General features: G+C 44.5%; 1 protein-coding gene across 1 annotated transcript in view; it reads left to right on the forward strand.

Moving 5' to 3' along the window:
* The first annotated feature begins 17716 nt into the window (after window positions 1-17716).
* The window catches only part of LOC139584192 (transcription factor 12-like), a 45287-nt gene continuing 38337 nt past the window's right edge, over window positions 17717-24666 (forward strand). Inside the window, exon 1 of the mRNA XM_071415748.1 lies at window positions 17717-17969. Within this exon, the coding sequence (XP_071271849.1) occupies window positions 17895-17969 (75 nt within the window). The 5' untranslated portion in view covers window positions 17717-17894. The remainder of the gene's footprint in view (window positions 17970-24666) is intronic.

Genomic DNA, 24666 nt, shown 5'->3' on the forward strand with positions numbered 1-24666 from the left:
CTGCAGCAGGCTACGGCTCGAGAGGCGCAGGCGCAGTAACTGATGGAATGGAAGGAAACTGACAATATAATTCCGCCCAGATACAGCATCAATGTTTCGTTTATTAAATTGATAATAACAGTATAGTAACTGTATAATGACCGTTGTAATAACATTATAATAGCAGTATAACATTATAATAAGAGTATTTGAACAAAGTCTTTACCAGTGGTGGGAAAAAGTCCCCAATTTTCATTCTTGAAGTTTTCTCTCTAAAACGTGTAGTTCATTTAATCTGATTGTCATAAGGTTCCATGACTTTGTCCACACAGGGCATCTGAAAACACAACATACATTTGGATGATTTTCATTACATTTTGGGTGTTTTATTTAACTTTTGTACACCTGTGGTGTTCCCGGTCAAAAATGACCAGTCGTTAGAAATGAATGGGCGAGACTACAATTAGTGTATAAAATTGAGTTCAGGCACATGCCCATTCATCAGATGGACACACTTCCTCTCCCAGACCCCCACATGCATGTGTGTGTGTATGTGTGTTTGTGTGTGTGCTCAAACACACATGCATATGTGGGGGTCTGGGAGAGGAAGTGTGTCCATCTTGGCTTCCTTTCTCCAATAGAATCTTTCCTCCACGGGAAACAGACCTGTTGGCATTCTCACAAACAATCGCAACATTGTTTCAATAATATATAGAACTTTTCTCACAGCTCTGGTATATAAAGCTTTTTCTTGCTCACAATTCATTCTGTGGCAGCACAATGACCAAACGATATACTGTATGTGAGGCTCTTGATCAGGTAGCCTAGTGGGGCGACAGGTAGCCTAGTGGTTAGTGTTGGGTCAGTAACCGGAAAGGTTGCTAGATTGAATCCCCGAGCTGACAAGGTAAAAATATGTTGTTCTTCCCCTGAACAAGGCAGTTAACCCACTGTTCCTAGTCTGTCATTGTAAATAAGAATTTGTTCTTAACTTACTTGCTTAGTTAAATAAAAAAAATCATATCTTTGATCATGATGCTGGTGAGGAGGAGTGAGTCCTTGTTAAACAAAGTAGTCTGTGATAAATAGCACAATATGTTTCATCTGAGTATTTGTTATAGTCAAAATAATCCATACTTTATGCTTTTTTAAACTCAAAAACGAGTCGTATGAGCTTAGGTCAATGAGGCCTACAGGCCATAAATAGCAAATAGAAGTTCAAAACTTGTAATGTTCACAAGAATTTAAGTTGATAAAACGATCTAACACAACATTAGGTTGTATTATTATGGATTTATAATCAGCTATAATGGGGCGGCCATTTTGGACCCGGAACGCAGAATTAACTAACATGAAACAAACACAGCAGGAGGCTTAATAGAAAATGACTCAAGTAAAAGTGAATGTCACCCAGTACAATCATACTTGAGTAAAAGTAAAAAAGTATTTGGTATAAAATATACTTAAGTATCAAAAGTTAACGTAATTGCTAAAATATACTTCAGTATTAAAAGTTAAAGTATAAATCATTTCAAATTCCTTATATTAAGCAAACAAGATGGCACCATTTTCTTTATTTAAGAACTTCATTTACAAACAAAGCATTTGTGTTTAGTGAGTCCGCCAGATCAGATGCAAGAGGGATGACCAGGGATTTTCTCTTTACGTGCGTGAATTGGACTATTTTCCTGTCCTGTTAAGCAGTCAAAATGTAACTAGTACTTTTTTGGTGCAAAGTAAACTGTATCGAGTAGAAAGTACATTATTTTCTTTAGGAATGTAGTTGTCAAAAATATAAATAGTAAAGTAAAGTACAAATACCCCAAAAAACTACTTAAGTAGTACTTTAAAGTAATTTTTCTTTACACCACTGGTCTTTACTTAACCCAAGCTAATGTGAAACCAACAATTATTTCCACTAGTTCTTGAATGTTTTGCGAACAGAATTAGGACGAACCGTAATGTTACGGGAGTTATATTGTAATCGATTCAATTCAGTATACATAACGGCACATGCAAAAAACATATACGCTTTATTCACACAGAAATTCAAGTATTACTAACTTTACTGTCAATAAATGTAGCTAGGCAGGCTGAGCTAATTACATATTTTATTGGTCCAATATTGCCATCTTTTTGTCAACTCTGGTGTTGCAGTTTCTTCCTTTATTGTCATTATTACAGTAGGCCAGTAAGGGGCACTATTCCTTAAAATTATGCCCTAGTGCCCCATGGGCTGTGATTGGAGACATTGACGTTGCTCTGTGTAGGATGACTCTGTGGTCACATAGCACTTGTTTCAAGAGTAGGGGTGTTAACCCGGTGTCGTGGCTAAATTCTTCAACTAACCCTCGTACAACCAAGACCTAATCCTCCAATTGGCTCGTTCATCGCCTCTCATCTCCCCTGTCCCTCCAGGTTGTTCACGTAAATGAGAATATCCTGTGTTTTCAGTCAACCGTTGGTAGAATATAAGGCGTACGTTTATTTATATAAAATCTTCCAAAAAGTTGTTTTCTTGTTGTTTTTTCACTCTCTTTGTGATTCCCTGTTCCTTCATGGGTTTTCTCTATGTATTGACTTCCCTGTCATCAATCTCCTGTCACTTCTCATCTGAGTCAAAGCAGAGAGGAGAGAATGTCATCTGATCGTTTGTTTTGTCCATTTGTCCTTCAGGTTATTTTGGTTATTTCATTTGTAACGTTCCAGAATCCTCTTCCTCAGGGCAATCTGCATGTTTCCATTCATGCACAGCACCTCTGACAATCCCATAACATACATCATATCTTTGAAAGACCGATAAACTATTTATAAATAGTGTACGTAAATAAGTATTGATGACATGTATAATGGTTTATAACACCGTTATAAACATTTATAAGCACTTACCAACGGCTTATCAATTAACATGTTTTTATTTATTTAACCAATCACTTTTTTTTTGTCTTTCTGTTTATTGATTATCTTATTCATTATTTATAAAGAGTCGTGAACACGTGAAACAAACTAATCGATAGTGTGACTGTGTCTTCATCCAAAATGGCACCCTACATTGTGTTCCCTATGTAGTGCACTACTTTTGACCAGGCCACATAGGGAATAGGGTTCCATTTGGCACACATTCCATTTGTAACCTTGGTAACCGGTAAAGGAACCAAAAATCAAATCAAACTTTATTAGTCACATGAGCCGAATACAACAAGTGTAGACCTTACCGTGAAATGCTTACTTTACAAGCCCTTAAACCAACAGTGCAGTTCAAGAAGAGTGAAGAAAATATTTACAAAGTAAACCAGGTCAAAGTGCTGCATCGGGTATGGTGCTCATGCTAATGGCTAGCTTAGCCACCCCCTGAACGGCTGGAGCTGTGTTTCTCAGTGGTCATTCTAACTCTGGTAGATCTGTAACCTTAGTTCACACGCAGCAACTTAATGAAAATATTTCTTGGTCTCTTGGGAAGTCTGAAAGAAGCATAGTGCAGCCATAAAATGTCTTTACAGGAAGCTCGAGGAAATTATTTTGAGCTATAATCTTGTCATTTTTTTTCACTACAACTTTGACATTTTGGAGAAAAGTGAAGAGGGGCATCTCCATCACACATCTAATTAATGTTGCATTGCCTAGCAACTGGTAATGGACGTGTCCATGGCAGCTCAGCCAACCCGAATGGCTGTTTTCCTTCATGTTTTTTTTTACTAGAGAGATCTATCTAACTAGGTGTATCTGAGGCAAGGCTGAGGGCAACACAGGGCAGGGGTCAATGTGCTGCTAACACACTACTTCTAGTCCTGCTTCTCTGATCGTCTTACCTACTACCCCCACCACATCCTCATCCTCTGGTACTGGCCCAAAGGGCACCCTATTCCCTATATAGTGCACTACTTTAGACCAGAGCCCTATAGAACCCTATTCCCTAATATAGTGCACTACTTTTGACCTGGGCTCAATGGAAAAGTAGGGCACCAGGTAGGGAATAGGGTGCCATTTGGGACACAGCCCAAGATTAGCTTGTTGTTGCCGAGGACTTAGATTGAGCCACACACTGTACATTCACTAGAGCCACGCCAGGTATCAAACACCAACTTTGACGAGGGCTATTTCTTCTCACACTCCTACATGTTCATTTAAAATTGTAATTGAGATTTATCTGACTGTTACAACATGTTTTTTATTACAAATATCTGGTTCAGCATCAAACAACAACAAAACAATTTCAGAAACGTATTATCAGGGCAGAATATAAAATGTCCCGGGCAAGAGACCGATGTACACACACACACGCACGCAAACACGCACGCAAACACACACGCACGCACACACACACACGCACGCAAACACACACGCACACACGCACACGCACGCACACACGCAAGTGCACATACACACGCAAGTGCACATACACGCGCACGCACACACACACAAGTGCACAAACACATGCAAGTGCACATACACACGCAAGTGCACGCACACACATACGCACACACACACACACGCACAAACACACACACACACATCTGAGCTGAAGGACCCAGGAGGAAATATATACACTCTCCTCACCCTGGCCTTTGCATCAGTCTTTGTTCATTACAGTATTTTGACAACCAGGTGATTATTCAATCAAGCAATGCAAATGTTAATGGTTTCCTATTTGCATATCTGTGTTTTCCTTTTGTTGAAATGTCATTGATTATGACAGTCTACAATGATGAATGCCACTCCTGGTGCACTCTGATATGTATAATTAACCATTAAGAGGGAGGCGAAGAGAGGCAGGAGAGGAGAGAGGGAAGAGAGAGATGAGGCGAAGAGAGGCAGGAGAGGAGAGAGGGAAGAGAGAGATGAGGAGAAGAGAGGCAGGAGAGGAGAGAGGGAAGAGAGAGATGAGGAGAAGAGAGGTAACTAGAAAAGGTGGCCTCTAAAATGAAAAAGTGAAGAATAATAAGATATGCCCTTTAAATATTAAACAAACCTTTCATCTTCATGATCATGTGTGATTTGACAAGGCCTAACTAGCCTATCTTCCTGGCTGCAGCGAGCAATGTACAGGACCAGGAGAAGAAAGACCTCTCTGATGAGAGTAGGCTACCCGTCCTGTTGGGGGAGGACGCAGAGAGCTGTGGGTTGGCAGCGCACTACATTGCTGCCTGCCATAAGATGAGGGACAGTGTCTGACAGACCAATCAACCTGCACATGTCTTCTACTGTATGTTTATTGTTATTGTTGAATGTATGGTTATTTTGACCCTTGGTTATTGTTGTTACTGTTTTTGATCCTCATTTGTATTTTTATATTGTAAATATCCAAAATAAGCTTTGGCAATATGTACATTGTTACATCATGCCAATAAAGCAAATTTAATTGAATTGAGAGAGAGAGAGAGATTAGACAGGCCTACAAGAAGAAGAAAGAAAGAAAGAAAGAAAGAAAGAGAGAGAGAGAGAGAGAGAGAGAGAGAGAGAGAGAGAGAGAGAGAGAGAGAGAGAGAGAGAGAGAGAGAGAGAGAGAGAGAGAGAGAGAGAGAGAGAGAGAGAGAGAGAGAGAGAGAGAGAGAGAGAGAGAGAGAGAGAGAGAGAGAGAGAGAGAGAGAGAGAGAGAGAGAGAGAGAGAAAGAGAAGAGAGAGTAGACAGGACTACATGGTGACCAGATGGTGACATTCCACATGACCAAACTAATCAATCAGCCTGCTGGGACCCAGGTGCAGTCCCCCCCCCCAAGTCCCCCCCCCCCCCCCCCCCCGGGTACTAACACATGGGCACCACACCACTAATAATGGCACCCTGGACACTACGTTTGCCACATGGCTGTGTGTGTGTGTGTGTGGCTGTGTGTGTGTGTGTGTGTGTGTGTGTGTGTGTGTGTGTGTGTGTGTGTGTGTGTGTGTGTGTGTGTGTGTGTGTGTGTGTGTGAGAGAGAGTGTGTGAGAGAGTGTGTGTGTGTGTGTGTGTGTGTGTGCGTGTGTGTCCTGCAGTGCCATGGCTGATGACATCAAAGTTTCCCACCAGAGAGCAACAAGCACAGCGTCTGAAACGCCACTAGAACAGAAGGGCGGTGCTATGGAAGTACGTCAGAGCCAGGGTCTCCCATAAAAATATAATAACACACACACACACACACACACACACACACACACACACACACACACACACACACACACACACACACACACACACACACACACACACACACACACACACACACACACACACACACACACAGCCACACACAGCCACACACACACACACACACACACAGCCACGCACACACCGCACACGCACACACACACACACACACACGCACACACACACACACACACACACACACACACACACACACACACACACACACACACACACACACACACACACACACACACACACACACACACAGACACACACAAACACACACACAGCCACGCACGCACACACCACACACACACACAGACACACACACACACACACACACACACACACTGACACATGCTGTACATAGACAGAGCGACAGACACACACACACACACACACACACACACACACACACACACACACACACACACACACACACACACACACACACACACACACACACACACACACACACACACACACACACACACACACACACACACACACACTGACACATGCTGTACACACACATACACAGCCACGCACACACCACACACATGCACAGAGACACACACACACACACACACACACACACACACACACACACACACACACACACACACACACACACACACACACACACACACACACACACACACACACACACACACACACACTGACACATGCTGTACATAGACAGAGCGGCACACACACACACACACAGCCACGCACACACCACACACATGCACAGAGACACACACACACAGAAACACACACACACACACACACACACACACACACACACACTGACACATACTGTACATTGACAGACACACACACCCACGCACACACACACACACGCACAGAGACACACACACACACACACACACAGAAACACACACACACACACACACACACTGACACATGATGTACACAGACAGAGCGACAGACACACACACTTTACTTCAGTGTGTCAGTCTGTGTGTCAGTCTGTTTTGGTACATGGCATATCATTTCTTTCCCCTTTCTGGAACCCTTTTGAATGGAAACAAGCACTTGTCCTCCACCCTGAATCAATGGCCAATGACACCAGAATATCCCTATTCACAGTCAATCCCTCTCCTTTAATCTCCAGTTAGTTAAAGATAATGTTGACAGTCAGAGACATGCACTGACCCAGTGACCCAGTTTACAGCCGCAGAGTACACATGTTGCATAGAGATTCAAGAGACAGGAGACTCAGGAGACTCAAGAGACAGGAGACTCAGGAGACAGGAGACTCAGGAGACAGGAGACTCAGGAGAGTCAAGAGACAGGAGACTCAGGAGACTCAAGAGACAGGAGACTCAGGAGACTCAGGAGACTCAGGGGAGACAGGAGACTCAGGAGACTCAGGAGACAGGAGATTCAGGAGACTCAGGAGACTCAAGAGACAGGAGATTCAGGAGACAGGAGACTCAAGAGACAGGAGACTCAAGAGACCGGAGATTCAGGAGACTCAGGACTCAAGAGACAGGAGATTCAGGAGACAGGAGACTCAAGAGACAGGAGACTCAAGAGACAAGAGACTCAGGAGACTCAGGAGACAGGAGACTCAAGAGACAAGAGACTCAGGAGACAGGAGACTCAGGAGACAGGAGACTCAGGAGACAGGAGACAGGAGACCCAGGAGACAGGCGACTTCGGAGACTCAGGAGACAGGAGACTCAGGAGACAGGAGACTAAGGAGACAGGAGACTAAGGAGACAGGAGACCCAGGAGACAGGAGACCAAGGAGACAGGAGACTCAAGAGACAGGAGACACAGGAGACCTAGGAGACAGGAGACTCAGGAGACAGGAGACCTAGGAGACAGGAGACTCAGGAGACAGGTGACTAAGGAGACAGGAGACTAAGGAGTCAGGAGACTAAGGAGACAGGAGACTAAGGAGACAGGAGACCCAGGAGACAGGAGACCAAGGAGACAGGAGACTCAAGAGACAGGAGACTCAGGAGACAGGAGACCTAGGAGACAGGAGACTCAGGAGACAGGAGACTCAGGAGACAGGAGACCCAGGAGACAGGAGACTCAAGAGACTCAGGAGACAGGAGACCTAGGAGACAGGAGACTCGGGAGACAGCACACCCAGGAGACTCAGGGACAGGAGACTTAGGAGACAGGAGACTCAGGAGACAGGAGACCTAGGAGACAGGAGACTCAGGAGACAAGAGACCCAGGAGACAGGAGACTCAAGAGACAGGAGACTCAAGAGACATGAGATGCAGGAGACAGGAAATTCAGGAGACATGAGATGCAAGATACAGGAGACCTAAGAGACAGGATACTCGGGAGACAGGAGACTCAGGAGACTCAAGAGACAGCAGACCCAGGAGACTCGGGAGACAGGAGACTCAGGAGACAGGAGACTCAGAAGACAGGAGACTCAAGAGACAGCAGACCCAGGAGACTCGGGAGACAGGAGATACAGGAGACAGGAGACTCAGGAGACAGGAAACTCAGGTGTCTCAGGAGACAGGAAACTCAGGAGACAGGAGACTCAAGAGACAGGAGACTCAAGAGACCGGAGATTCAGGAGACTCAGGACTCAAGAGACAGGAGATTCAGGAGACAGGAGACTCAAGAGACAGGAGACTCAAGAGACAAGAGACTCAGGAGACTCAGGAGACAGGAGACTCAAGAGACAAGAGACTCAGGAGACAGGAGACTCAGGAGACAGGAGACTCAGGAGACAGGAGACAGGAGACCCAGGAGACAGGCGACTTCGGAGACTCAGGAGACAGGAGACTCAGGAGACAGGAGACTAAGGAGACAGGAGACTAAGGAGACAGGAGTCCCAGGAGACAGGAGACCAAGGAGACAGGAGACTCAAGAGACAGGAGACTCAGGAGACAGGAGACCTAGGAGACAGGAGACTCAGGAGACAGGAGACCTAGGAGACAGGAGACTCAGGAGACAGGTGACTAAGGAGACAGGAGACTAAGGAGTCAGGAGACTAAGGAGACAGGAGACTAAGGAGACAGGAGACCCAGGAGACAGGAGACCAAGGAGACAGGAGACTCAAGAGACAGGAGACTCAGGAGACAGGAGACCTAGGAGACAGGAGACTCAGGAGACAGGAGACTCAGGAGACAGGAGACCGAGGAGACAGGAGACTCAAGAGACTCAGGAGACAGGAGACCTAGGAGACAGGAGACTCGGGAGACAGCACACCCAGGAGACTCAGGGACAGGAGACTTAGGAGACAGGAGACTCAGGAGACAGGAGACCTAGGAGACAGGAGACTCAGGAGACAGGAGACCCAGGAGACAGGAGACTCAAGAGACAGGAGACTCAAGAGACATGAGATGCAGGAGACAGGAAATTCAGGAGACATGAGATGCAAGATACAGGAGACCTAAGAGACAGGATACTCGGGAGACAGGAGACTCAGGAGACTCAAGAGACAGCAGACCCAGGAGACTCGGGAGACAGGAGACTCAGGAGACAGGAGACTCAGAAGACAGGAGACTCAAGAGACAGCAGACCCAGGAGACTCGGGAGACAGGAGATACAGGAGACAGGAGACTCAGGAGACAGGAAACTCAGGTGTCTCAGGAGACAGGAAACTCAGGAGACAGGAGACTCAAGAGACAACAGACCCAGAAGACTCAGGAGACAGGAGACCTAGGAGACAGGACACTCCAGAGACTCAGGAGACAGTAGACCTAGGAGACAGGCGACTCAGGAGATTCAGGAGACAGGAGACTCAGGACACAGCAGACCCATGAGACTCAGGAGACAGGAGACCTAGGAGACAGGACACTCCGGAGACAGGAAATCTAGGAGACAGGAGACTCAGAAGAATCACGAGACATGAGACTCAGGAGACTCAGGGGACTCAGGAGACTCAGGAGACAGCAGACAGGAGACAGAAGACTCAGGAGACTCAGGGGACTCAGGGGACTCAGGGGACTCAGGAGACAGCAGACAGGAGACAGGACACTCAGGAGACTCGGGAACAGGAGACAGGAGACTCAGAAGACTCAGGAGACAGGAGACTGAGGAGACAGGAGACTCAGGAGACAGCAGACAGGAGACAGAAGACTCAGGAGACTCAGGGGACTCAGGAGTCAGATTAAGACATCAGGGGTGCATCCCAAATGACACCCTAAATAGTGCACTACTTTAGACCAGGGCCCTATGGCACCCTATTCCCTATATAGTGCACTACTTTAGACCAGGGCCCTATGGCACCCTATTCCCTATATAGTGCACTAGTTTTGGCCAGGGCTCATAGGACTCTATGTATGGAATAGGGTGCCATTTGGGACTCAGACTAGACTCAGACTCAGACATCAAAGGTGTGTGGAACCAGCAGAAGCTATAAACAGGCTTATTGCACCTTGAATGGAAAAGGGTTGTGAGGAACCACAAACCAGTATAGGACATTAGGCTATTGGCTGGTTTGTGGCTTAACTTGAATGGAACAGTGTTTAAAGGAAATGAGATGAGGGTCCAATGGACCGCAGACCCACCCTCGTATTAGAGTTTATAGGTCCTTGGGTCATATTTATTCATAGCTGTTTTTTAGGTAATGATTGTCTAGTTTCCTCACACTACCATCTATACTGGTTAACTATTTGTTATGCCTGTGTGACAAAGCCAATTTCTACACCAAGGCAAGCAGACAAATCTCATCTCATCTTTTATCTCACCATCTTGTGGGAATGAGCAACTATAACATTCTATGAAATAGATTAGCAAAAATAATAACACAGACACTGTCAACACTCCCCAATAGCAGAGTCACTGTCAACACTCCCCAATAGCACAGTCACTGTCAACACTCCCCGATAACACAGACACTGTCAACCCTCCCCAATAGCACAGTCACTGTCAACACTCCCCGATAACACAGACACTGTCAACACTCCCCAATAACATAACACAGACACTGTCAACACTCCCCGATAACACAGACACTGTCAACACTCCCCAATAACACAGACACTGTCAACACTCACCAATAGCACAGTCACTGACAACAGTCCCCAATAGCACAGACACTGTCAACACTCCCCAATAGCACAGACACTGTCAACACTCCCCAATAGCACAGTCACTGTCAACACTCCCCAATAACACAGACACTGTCAACACTCCCCAATAGCACAGTCACTGTCAACACTCCCCAATAACACAGACACTGTCAACACTCCCCAATAACACAGACACTGTCAACACTCCCCGATAACACAGACACTGTCAACCCTCCCCAATAGCACAGTGACTGTCAACACTCCCCAATAACACAGAGACTGTCAACACTCCCCAATAGCACAGTCACTGTCAACACTCCCCGATAACACAGACACTGTCAACACTCCCCAATAACATAACACAGACACTGTCAACACTCCCCGATAACACAGACACTGTCAACACTCCCCAATAACACAGACACTGTCAACACTCACCAATAGCACAGTCACTGACAACAGTCCCCAATAGCACAGACACTGTCAACACTCCCCAATAGCACAGACACTGTCAACACTCCCCAATAGCACAGTCACTGTCAACACTCCCCAATAACACAGACACTGTCAACACTCCCCAATAGCACAGTCACTGTCAACACTCCCCAATAACACAGACACTGTCAACACTCCCCAATAACACAGACACTGTCAACACTCCCCAATAGCACAGTCACTGTCAACACTCCCCGATAACACAGACACTGTCAACACTCCCCGATAGCACAGACACTGTCAACACTCCCCAATAGCACAGACACTGTCAACACTCCCCAATAGCACAGACACTGTCAACACTCCCCAATAGCACAGTCACTGTCAACACTCCCCAATAACACAGACACTGTCAACACTCCCCAATAGCACAGTCACTGTCAACACTCCCCGATAACACAGACACTGTCAACACTCCCCAATAAGACAGACACTGTCAACACTCCCCAATAGCACAGTCACTGTCAACACTCCCCAATAAGACAGTCACTGTCAACACTCCCCAATAGCACAGACACTGTCAACACTCCCTAATAGCACAGTGCCTGTCAACACTCCCCAATAACACAGGCACTGTCAATACTCCCCAATAGCAGAGTCACTGTCAACACGCCCCAATAGCAGAGTCACTGTCAGCACTCCCCAATAAGACAGACACTGTCAACACTCCCCAATAGCAGAGACACTGTCAACACTCCCCAATAACACAGACACTGTCAACACTCTCCAGTAAGACAGACACTGTCAACATTCTACATCGTAGAATATTATGGAATGAAATAACACATATGGAATCATGAAGTAACCAGAAAAGTGTTAAACAAATCAAAATATATTTTATGTTTGAGATTCTAAGAACCTTGGCGTGATCCTGGACAACACCCTGTCGTTCTCAACTCCCCAATAGCACAGTCACTGTCAACACTCCCCAATAGCACAGACACTGTCAACACTCCCCAATAGCAGAGTCACTGTCAACACTCCCCAATAACACAGACACTGTCAACACTCCCCAATAGCACAGTTACTGTCAACACTCCCCAATAGCACAGTTACTGTCAACACTCCCCAATAACACAGACACTGTCAACACTCCCCAATAACACAGACACTGTCAACACTCCCCAATAGCACAGTTACTGTCAACACTCCCCAATAACACAGACACTGTCAACACTCCCCAATAACACAGACACTGTCAACACTCCCCAATAGCACAGTTACTGTCAACACTCCCCAATAACACAGACACTGTCAACACTCCCCAATAACACAGACACTGTCAACACTCCCCAATAACACAGACACTGTCAACACTCCCCAATAGCACAGTTACTGTCAACACTCCCCAATAGCAGAGTCACTGTCAACACTCCCCAATAACACAGACACTGTCAACACTCCCCAATAGCACAGTCACTGTCAACACTCCCCGATAACACAGACACTGTCAACACTCCCCAATAGCACAGTTACTGTCAACACTCCCCAATAACACAGACACTGTCAACACTCCCCAATAGCACAGTCACTGTCAACACTCCCCAATAACACAGACAATGTCAACACTCCCCAATAACACAGACACTGTCAACACTCCCCAATAGCACAGTTACTGTCAACACTCCCCAATAACACAGACACTGTCAACACTCCCCAATAACACAGACACTGTCAACACTCCCCAATAGCACAGTCACTGTCAACACTCCCCGATAACACAGACACTGTCAACACTCCCCAATAGCACAGTCACTGTCAACACTCCCCAATAACACAGAGACTGTCAACACTCCCCAATAGCACAGTCACTGTCAACACTCCCCGATAACACAGACACTGTCAACACTCCCCAATAACATAACACAGACACTGTCAACACTCCCCGATAACACAGACACTGTCAACACTCCCCAATAACACAGACACTGTCAACACTCACCAATAGCACAGTCACTGACAACAGTCCCCAATAGCACAGACACTGTCAACACTCCCCAATAGCACAGACACTGTCAACACTCCCCAATAGCACAGTCACTGTCAACACTCCCCAATAACACAGACACTGTCAACACTCCCCAATAGCACAGTCACTGTCAACACTCCCCAATAACACAGACACTGTCAACACTCCCCAATAACACAGACACTGTCAACACTCCCCAATAGCACAGTCACTGTCAACACTCCCCGATAACACAGACACTGTCAACACTCCCCGATAACACAGACACTGTCAACACTCCCCAATAGCACAGACACTGTCAACACTCCCCAATAGCACAGACACTGTCAACACTCCCCAATAGCACAGTCACTGTCAACACTCCCCAATAACACAGACACTGTCAACACTCCCCAATAGCACAGTCACTGTCAACACTCCCCGATAACACAGACACTGTCAACACTCCCCAATAAGACAGACACTGTCAACACTCCCCAATAGCACAGTCACTGTCAACACTCCCCAATAAGACAGTCACTGTCAACACTCCCCAATAGCACAGACACTGTCAACACTCCCTAATAGCACAGTGCCTGTCAACACTCCCCAATAACACAGGCACTGTCAACACTCCCCAATAGCAGAGTCACTGTCAACACTCCCCAATAGCAGAGTCACTGTCAGCACTCCCCAATAAGACAGACACTGTCAACACTCCCCAATAGCAGAGACACTGTCAACACTCCCCAATAACACAGACACTGTCAACACTCTCCAGTAAGACAGACACTGTCAACATTCTACATCGTAGAATATTATGGAATGAAATAACACATATGGAATCATGAAGTAACCAGAAAAGTGTTAAACAAATCAAAATATATTTTATGTTTGAGATTCTAAGAACCTTGGCGTGATCCTGGACAACACCCTGTCGTTCTCAACTCACATCAAGGCGGTGACCCGTTCCTGTAGGTTCATGCTCTACAACATTCGCAGAGTACGACCCTGCCTCACACAGGAAGCGGCGCAGGTCCTAATCCAGGCACTTGTCATCTCCCGTCTGGATTACTGCAACTCGCTGTTGGCTGGGCTCCCTGCCTGTGCTATTAAACCCCTACAACTCATCCAGAACGCCGCAGCCCGTCTGGTGTTCAACCTTCCCAAGTTCTCTCACATCACCCCGCTCCTCCGCTCTCTCCACTGGCTTCCAGTTGAAGCTCGCATCCGCTACAAGACCATGGTGCTTGCCTACGGAGCTGTGAGGGGAACGGCACCTCCGTACCTTCAGGCTCTGATCAGGCCCTACACCCAAACAAGGGCACTGCGTTCATCCACCTCTGGCCTGCTCGCCTCCCTACCTCTGAGGAAGTACAGTTCCCGCTCAGCCCAGTCAAAACTGTTCGCTGCTCTGGCACCCCAATGGTGGAACAAACTCCCTCACGACGCCAGGTCAGCGGAGTCAATCACCACCTTCCGGAGACACCTGAAACCCCACCTCTTTAAGGAATACCTAGGATAGGATAAAGTAATCCTTCTAACCCCCCCCTCCCCCTTAAAAGAGTTAGATGCACTATTGTAAAGTGGTTGTTCCACTGGATATCATAAGGTGAATGCACCAATTTGTAAGTCGCTCTGGATAAGAGCGTCTGCTAAATGACTTAAATGTAAATGTAAAATTCTTCAAAGAAGCCACCCTTTGCCTTGATGACAGCTTTGCACACTCTTGGCATTCTCTCAACCAGCTTCACCTGGAATGCTTTTCCTACAGTCTTGAAGGAGTTCCTACATATGCTGAGCACTTGTTGGCTGCTTTTCCTTCACTCTGTGGTTCAACTCTTCCCAAACCGTCTCAATTGGTTTGAGGTCGAGGTCGATGATAGTTTTGATGTCTTCACTATTAATCTACAATGTAGAAAATAGTAAAAATAAAGAAAAACCCTGGTTGGTAGTATGTAGTTGGTAGTTGGTAGTATGTAGTTGTTAACACTTTATATCACAAGTGATGTTGTCTTTATATATGACAGTACAAATATGCCCAGGTATTTACTTCTAAACTACATGTTAAATGGGCATTACAGTAATAACAGCCTGCTATGTGGCTACGGGCTGTGCTTGTGCAGGTAAGCATAAGCTGAGTGGGAGCCAAACCAAGCTTTGGTGGTTAGCGCGCAGGACAGGTCAGGACAGGACAGGTCGGGACAGGTCAGAGAGCCTCTTAGGCTCCTTCCTCCTCCCCGTCTTCCTCTCCCTCCTCTTAGGCTCTTCCAGTAGGTCAGTGTTACAGAGGAGACACCTTCCTCCTCCCCCTCCCTCTCCTCTTCCTCCTCCTCTTCCTCTTCAGTAAGTCAACCTGCCTGCCAGCCCAGGCTAACATGCAGACAGTACCCACTGGGCACAAATTGGATGAATCAACATAGTTTCCACGTCATTTCAACATTTTTGTTGTTGTTGATGTGATGACATTCAATGTGAAAAATTGATTGGATTTACAAAAAAAGTCATTAACATAAAAAGTCGTCAACATAAAGACATTTCAGGAATTGTTGTCTTTTTCCACCCAACTACATTATTGCTGATTTCACAATGAATTCACATTAGTTGACAACTCAATGAAATGTAAATTAAAACTAGACGTTGAGCTGACAGTCTGTGGTCAGTGGGTAAGAGCCAAAAACGGATTAGAGATCACAGGAAAAACCGCTTGGTTGTGTGGCATTTACTCAATGCTTTAGCACCTGACCCAGACAGCGACTTTATAAATGACCTTACTCCAGGCAGCCACCAGCGTCTCCCGGGTGGAACCTACCCAGTCACACGTGCCTAGAAGTTAAGAAGCCCAGGTCAGGGCAGGTCTGCCTTGGGGATATGGGTCAGACAGTCAGGGGAGGGAGAGAAGGGAAGACTCTAATGTTTACTCGGAACTATTACCTCAGTAGTTGGAGACTAACCTCGATTTTGAGAAAGGTCAGAGTGTCCACATCCAGGAAGTGATTGAAATTATCCTCTGTTTATTCCATTCTGTTTTGTTCTGTTCTATTTGTTTTTCTTATTTCTGTATATTCAGTTGTTGTTTTCAAGGATTTGAATGTGATTCGTTTACTGCGGTAATATTGATTGGAATGCAATGGTTGTGCCGTGGTGGTAGACCATATTCATGTATAGTGGATTTTTTTGTTGTCGGTTACCTTGGATCTGGGTGTGTTTTGGGGGGGGGGGGGGGGGGGGGGGTTGAAAGATATAAGCATTATACGTGGATGCTTTCAGTAAATTGTTACCGAAAGTCCCTCTTCTGTTTCTTAAAATATGTTTTTAAAAACTCCATCTCCTACTGTTTGAAAGAAATCCTATTATATAATAGTCTGCCAAATCAACACTGTATTAGATTACAGCCAAATCAACACTGTATTAGATTACAGCCAAAACAACGCTGTATTAGATTACAGCCAAATCAACACTGTATTAGATTACAGCCAAATCAACACTGTATTAGATTACAGCCAAATCAACACTGTATTAGATTACAGCCAAATCAACACTGTATTAGATTACAGCCAAATCAACACTGTATTAGATTACAGCCAAATCAACACTGTATTAGATTACAGCCAAATCAACACTGTATTAGATTACAGCCAAAACAACGCTGTATTAGATTACAGCCAAATCAACACTGTATTAGATTACAGCCAAATCAACACTGTATTAGATTACAGCCAAATCAACACTGTATTAGATTACAGCCAAATCAACACTGTATTAGATTACAGCCAAATCAACACTGTATTAGATTACAGCCAAAACAACGCTGTATTAGATTACAGCCAAATCAACACTGTATTAGATTACAGCCAAATCAACACTGTATTAGATTACAGCCAAATCAACACTGTATTAGATTACAGCCAAAACAACATTGTATTAGATTACAGCCAATCAACACTGTATTAGATTACAGCCAAATCAACACTGTATTAGATTTCAGTTAAACGTTCCTAGTAGTAAACCAACATCATTCTAGATACGTAGGTAGTTTAAATTAGAACCTCCCCTATCCCTCCTTAAACCACCCCCTCACCAATACGTTGAATGGACCAGCCCTCTTTTGCATAAATTGTCTGTGACAGAGTAAGCCGGGTGAGCTGCAGGGTTAGGGTAAAGAGAGGCAGTGTGTGAGGACTATAGAGCATATGAACAGAGACAGGAGCTGTGGACTGACAGGGCTATACTGAGACACCACTGACTACTGCAGTCTATACTACAGGACTTACGGACACACTGCTGAAACTACTGGTCTGTTGACCTGAAACTGAAACTAAACAGCGTTATGTACTGTGCTTCCTATCCCGTCTCGACAGGGACCACCAGCAATAACCTGATGTATTGCTACAATGTCAAATCGGTGAGTGTGTTTATTATCTATTTAGAATAGTTTTCACTTTTTAAAAATGTTTATTTAACCTTTATTTAACTAGGCAAGTCAGTTAAGAACAAATTGTTATTTACAATGACGGCGTAGGAACATTGGGTTAACTGCCTTGTTCAGGGGGCAGATCAACAGAGTTTGTACCTTGTTAGCTCAGGGATTCAATCTTGCAACCTTTCAGTTACTAGTCCAACGCTCTAACCACTAGGCTACCTGCCGCCACTGAAAGGGTGTATAGTGTGTATGTCTCTGTTATATTCTACTATTGACGAAGTAACACATTATTAAGGATATAAAACACTATAACATTTCATCCTCTATTTTCTCAGTTTGTCTAACATTTGTGTCTATCACTTGTTATTAACATTATCCTCATATACTACTAAGGCAGGGATAATAATGTCAGACAATATCACTATCAGTGTAATAATATGTTCTGGTATAGTACAGAATTGACACCTCAAAGTAAGCCTACTCTATTCACTAGCGTTGCAGGTGCCTCATCCGTTTCAATTTAACTACCATTCATCACTACAGGGAGTCCCAACATTCTATATCATTCATCACAACAGGGAGTCCCAACATTCTATATCATTCATCACAACAGGGAGTCCAACATTCTATATCATTCATCACAACAGGGAGTCCAACATTCTATATCATTCATCACAACACGGAGTCCAACATTCTATATCATTCATCACAACAGGGAGTCCAACATTCTATATCATTCATCACAACAGGGAGTCCAACATTCTATATCATTCATCACAACAGGGAGTCCCAACATTCTATATCATTCATCACAACAGGGAGTCCCAACATTCTATATCATCACAACAGGGAGTCCCAACATTCTATATCATTCATCACAACAGGGAGTCCCAACATTCTATATCATCACAACAGGGAGTCCCAACATTCTATATCATTCATCACAACAGGGAGTCCCAACATTCTATATCATTCATCACAACAGGGAGTCCAACATTCTATATCATTCATCACAACAGGGAGTCCCAACATTCTATATCATCACAACAGGGAGTCCCAACATTCTATATCATTCATCACAACAGGGAGTCCAACATTCTATATCATTCATCACAACAGGGAGTCCAACATTCTATATCATTCATCACAACACGGAGTCGAACATTCTATATCATTCATCACAACAGGGAGTCCAACATTCTATATCATTCATCACTACAGGGAGTCCAACATTCTATATCATTCATCACAACAGGGAGTCCCAACATTCTATATCATTCATCACAACAGGGAGTCCCAACATTCTATATCATTCATCACAACAGGGAGTCCAACATTCTATATCATTCATCACAACAGGGAGTCCAACATTCTATATCATTCATCACTACAGGGAGTCCAACATTCTATATCATTCATCACAACAGGGAGTCCCAACATTCTATATCATTCATCACAACAGGGAGTCCCAACATCCTATATCATTCATCACAACAGGGAGTCCCAACATTCTATATCATTCATCACAACAGGGAGTCCAACATTCTATATCATTCATCACAACAGGGAGTCCCAACATTCTATATCATTCATCACAACAGGGAGTCCCAACATTCTATATCATTCATCACAACAGGGAGTCCCAACATTCTATATCATTCATCACAACAGGGAGTCCCAACATTCTATATCATTCATCACAACAGGGAGTCCAACATTCTATATCATTCATCACAACAGGGAGTCCCAACATTCTATATCATCACAACAGGGAGTCCCAACATTCTATATCATTCATCACAACAGGGAGTCCAACATTCTATATCATTCATCACAACAGGGAGTCCAACATTCTATATCATTCATCACAACAGGGAGTCCCAACATTCTATATCATTCATCACAACAGGGAGTCCCAACATTCTATATCATTCATCACAACAGGGAGTCCCAACATTCTATATCATCACAACAGGGAGTCCCAACATTCTATATCATTCATCACAACAGGGAGTCCAACATTCTATATCATTCATCACAACAGGGAGTCCAACATTCTATATCATTCATCACAACAGGGAGTCCAACATTCTATATCATTCATCACAACAGGGAGTCCCAACATTCTATATCATTCATCACAACAGGGAGTCCAACATTCTATATCATTCATCACAACAGGGAGTCCCAACATTCTATATCATCACAACAGGGAGTCCCAACATTCTATATCATTCATCACAACAGGGAGTCCAACATTCTATATCATTCATCACTACAGGGAGGGCAACATTCTATATCATTTATCACAACAGGGAGTCCCAACATTCTATATCATCACAACAGGGAGTCCAACATTCTATATCATTCATCACAACAGGGAGTCCCAACATTCTATATCATCACAACAGGGAGTCCAACATTCTATATCATTCATCGCTACAGGGAGTCCAACATTCTATATCATCACAACAGGGAGTCCCAACATTCTATATCATCACAACAGGGAGTCCAACATTCTATATCATTCATCACAACAGGGAGTCTAACATTCTATATCATTCATCACAACAGGGAGTCCAACATTCTATATCATTCATCACAACAGGGAGTCCAACATTCTATATCATTCATCACAACAGGGAGTCCAACATTCTATACCATTAATAGAACAGACCCTTTCATATACCTCTCACCAAAGGTCATTGCAGTGAACATGTGTCATGGGGTTTAGGTATATGCAGCTATGGCTGTATCTGGAATGTATGTGTGAATGTTCAATGGCACTAGAACTGGGACTGAGTGTTCCGTTCAGTCAGTGATGTTCGTGTAAACGTATTAAAAGTTCACAATCAATGTGGTTTCATTGTGATAGAAAATTATGATATTTGCAGCACATACTTACACTTTTTTTATTTTATAATTGTATTATGCAGTTCTTTAAAACTTCTGGAAATGTAATTGACCATTTATATGATCAGTGAGTTTTGCAACATATCAACAATTGTCAATGTGCAAATGTCCCTCTTTCAGCTTTCAGAACACAACATATAACGCATCAGTCTATATTTACCGCCTACCATTTCTCTGATGTGAGGCAGATTGCTGTGATCTCTATTTGATTTATCCGTGGTCTGTTTAAGCACTGGTCCCTATACTGTCCATAGGGACTGCTTTAATCTCTGGGAGAGTAACTAACTAGAACCAGACGTTAGAGAGTAACTAACTTGAACCAGACGTTAACTAGAACCAGACGTTAGAGAGTAACTAACTAGAAACCAGACGTTAGAGAGTAACTAACTAGAACCAGACGTTAGAGGGTAACTAACTAGAACCAGACGTTAACTAGAACCAGACGTTAGAGAGTAACTAACTAGAAACCAGACGTTAGAGAGTAACTAACTAGAACCAGACGTGAGAGAGTAACTAACTAGAACCAGACGTTAGAGAGTAACTAACTAGAACCAGACGTTAGAGGGTAACTAACTAGAACCAGACGTTAACTAGAACCAGACGTTAGAGAGTAACTAACTAGAAACCAGACGTTAGAGAGTAACTAACTAGAACCAGACGTGAGAGAGTAACTAACTAGAACCAGACGTTAGAGAGTAACTAACTAGAACCAGACGTTAGAGGGTAACTAACTAGAACCAGACGTTAGAGGGTAACTAACTAGAACCAGACGTTAGAGGGTAACTAACTAGAACCAGACGTTAGAGGGTAACTAACTAGAACCAGACAGTCGTGAAGAGGGCACGACAAAACCTATTCCCCCTCAGGAGACTGAAAAGATTTGGCATGGGTCCCCAGACCTTCAAAAGGTTCTACAGCTGCACCATCAAGAGCATCCTGACTGGTTGCATCACTGCCTGGTATGGCAACTGCTCGGCCTCCGACCACAAGGCACTGCAGAGGGTAGTGCAAACGGCCCAGTACATCACTGGGGTCAAGCTTCCTGCCATCCAGGACCTCTATACCAGGCGGTGTCAGAGGAAGGCCCTAAAAATGGTCAAAGACTCCAGCCACCCTAGTCAAAGACTGTTCTCTCTGCTACCGCACGGCAAGCGGCCGTGGAACGCCAAGTCTAGGTCCAAGAGGTTTCTAAACAGCTTCTACCCCCAAGCTATAAGACTCCTGAACATCTAATCAAATGGCTACCCAGACTATTTGTATCCCCCCCCCCCCCCCCCCCCCTCCCCCACATTTACACCGATGCTACTCCCTGCTGTTATCATCGATGCATAGTCACTTTAATAACTCTACCTACATGTACATATTACTTCAACTAACCGGTGCCCCCGCACGTTGACTCTGTACCGGTACCCCCCTGTATATAGTCTTGCTATTGTTATTTTACTGCTGCTCTTTAATTACTTGTTACTTTTTTTTCTTATTGTCATGCATATTTTTTTAAACTGCATTGTTGGTTAGGGGCTCGTGAGTAAGCATTTCACTGTAAGGTCTAGTATACATTTTTGAGTGCAAAATGGGGTCTTGTCTTCTTTCATTTCTTCATTTAAGTTTTTGTTGCTATCAGAGATGCTATTAGTCAAGTTTTTGTTGCCATCAGAGATGATATCAGTCAAGTTTTTGTTGCTATCAGAGATGCTATCAGTCAAGTTTTTGTTGCTATCAGAGATGCTATTAGTCAAGTTTTTGTTGCCATCAGAGATGATATCAGTCAAGTTTTTGTTGCTATCAGAGATGCTATCAGTCAAGTTTTTGTTGCTATCAGAGATGCTATCAGTCAAGTTTTTGTTGCTATCAGAGATGCTATCAGTTAAGTGTTTGTTGCTATCAGAGATGCTATCAGTCAAGTGTTTGTTGCTATCAGAGATGCTATCAGTCAAGTGTTTGTTGCTATCAGCGATGCTATCATTCCAGTTTTTGTTGCTATCAGAGATGCTATCAGTTAAGTGTTTGTTGCTATCAGAGATGCTATCAGTCAAGTGTTTGTTGCTATCAGAGATGCTATCAGTCAAGTGTTTGTTGCTATCAGCGATGCTATCATTCCAGTTTTTGTTGCTATCAGAGATGCTATCAGTCAAGTTTTTGTTGCCATCAGAGATGCTATCAGTCAAGTTTTTGTTGCCATCAGAGATGCTATCAGTTAAGTGTTTGTTGCTATCAGAGATGCTATCAGTTAAGTGTTTGTTGCTATCAGAGATGCTATCAGTCAAGTGTTTGTTGCTATCAGCGATGCTATCATTCCAGTGTTTGTTGCTATCAGAGATGATATCAGCCACATTTTTGTTGCTATCAGAGATGCTATCAGTTAAGTGTTTGTTGCTATCAGAGATGCTATCAGTCAAGTGTTTGTTGCTATCAGCGATGCTATCATTCCAGTTTTTGTTGCTATCAGAGATGCTATCAGTTAAGTGTTTGTTGCTATCAGAGATTCTATCAGTCAAGTTTTTGTTGCTATTGTAACCGATGTGAAATGGTTAGCTAGTCAGCGGTGGTGCGCGCTAATAGCTTTTCAATCGGTGACGTCACTCGCTCTGAGACCTTGAAGTAATTGTTCCCCTTGCTCTGCAAGGGTTGTGGCTTTTGTGGCGCGATGGGTAACGATGCGTCGAGGGTGGCTGTTGTCGATGTGTGCAGAGGGTCCCTGGTTCGAGCCCAGGTAGGGGCGAGGAGAGGGACGGAAGCTATACTGTTACGCTATCAGTGAAATTTTTGTTGCTATCAGAGGTGCTATCAGTCAAATTGTTGTTGCTATCAGAGATGCTAATGTATCACAACTGTGAGGACATGTGGAAAATGTTAAAGTGCAATATATTACATCTCTATCTTCCTGTAGTTGTGTTCTTCACACATGGTGAAAAGTCTCCCATCATTTGTGATGCCATGACTGATGGTTTATAAATCAATGTGCTACTAAAAGAAAATGTCATGGCGACGGTTCATGTGTGTGTGTGTGTGTGTGTGTGTGTGTGTGTGTGTGTGTGTGTATGTGTGTGCCAGGCTGTGTGTTCGGGGGTTGTTATTGGGGGCCAGCGGGGGTGTGCTGGGGTGGGGGTGTGACCATTATTAACGGGTCGCCTGCTACGTGTGTGTGTGTGTGTGTGTGTGTGTGTGTGTGTGTGTGTGTGTGTGTGTGTGTGTGTGTGTGTGTGTGTGTGTGTGTGTGTGTGTGTGTGTGTGTGTGTGTTATTAACGGGTCGCCTGCTCCGTCCCATGGTAAGGAGGACAATTGGCATTATCCTGCACCATATGCTACCCACGGAGACTCAGACAGGGCTAGTGACAGCAGGGGCTCCTGTGTTTGGCCTGGTCCCACTATCACCATGGAACTTGTGCCAGACACGGCTAGAGCTGTGTGGGGGGGTTTGTGTGTGTGTGTGTGGTGAGGGGAGGGGGCTGTGTGTGTGTGTGTGTGTGTGTGTGTGTGTGTGTGTGTGTGTGTGTGTGTGTGTGTGTGTGTGTGTGTGTGTGTGTGTGTGTGTGTGTGTGTGTGTGTGTGTGTATGTGTGTGTGTGTGTGTGTGTGTGTGTGTGTGTGTGTGTGTGTGTGTGATGCTCAAGAGGGTCTTTAAATAGAGAGCTGGTCTGCTTTACAGGCGTTTGTCACCGGGGTAACAGTGCCTGTTGTCGGGGTAACTGACACCCCATTGATGTTCCTCAGGGAGGTTGATTTTCATTTCCTGAATCAGATCAAAGAGATGGGGGGGGGGGGT

Source organism: Salvelinus alpinus, chromosome 9, assembly GCF_045679555.1.
Source record: "Salvelinus alpinus chromosome 9, SLU_Salpinus.1, whole genome shotgun sequence".
NCBI classification, from domain to species: Eukaryota; Metazoa; Chordata; class Actinopteri; order Salmoniformes; family Salmonidae; genus Salvelinus; species Salvelinus alpinus.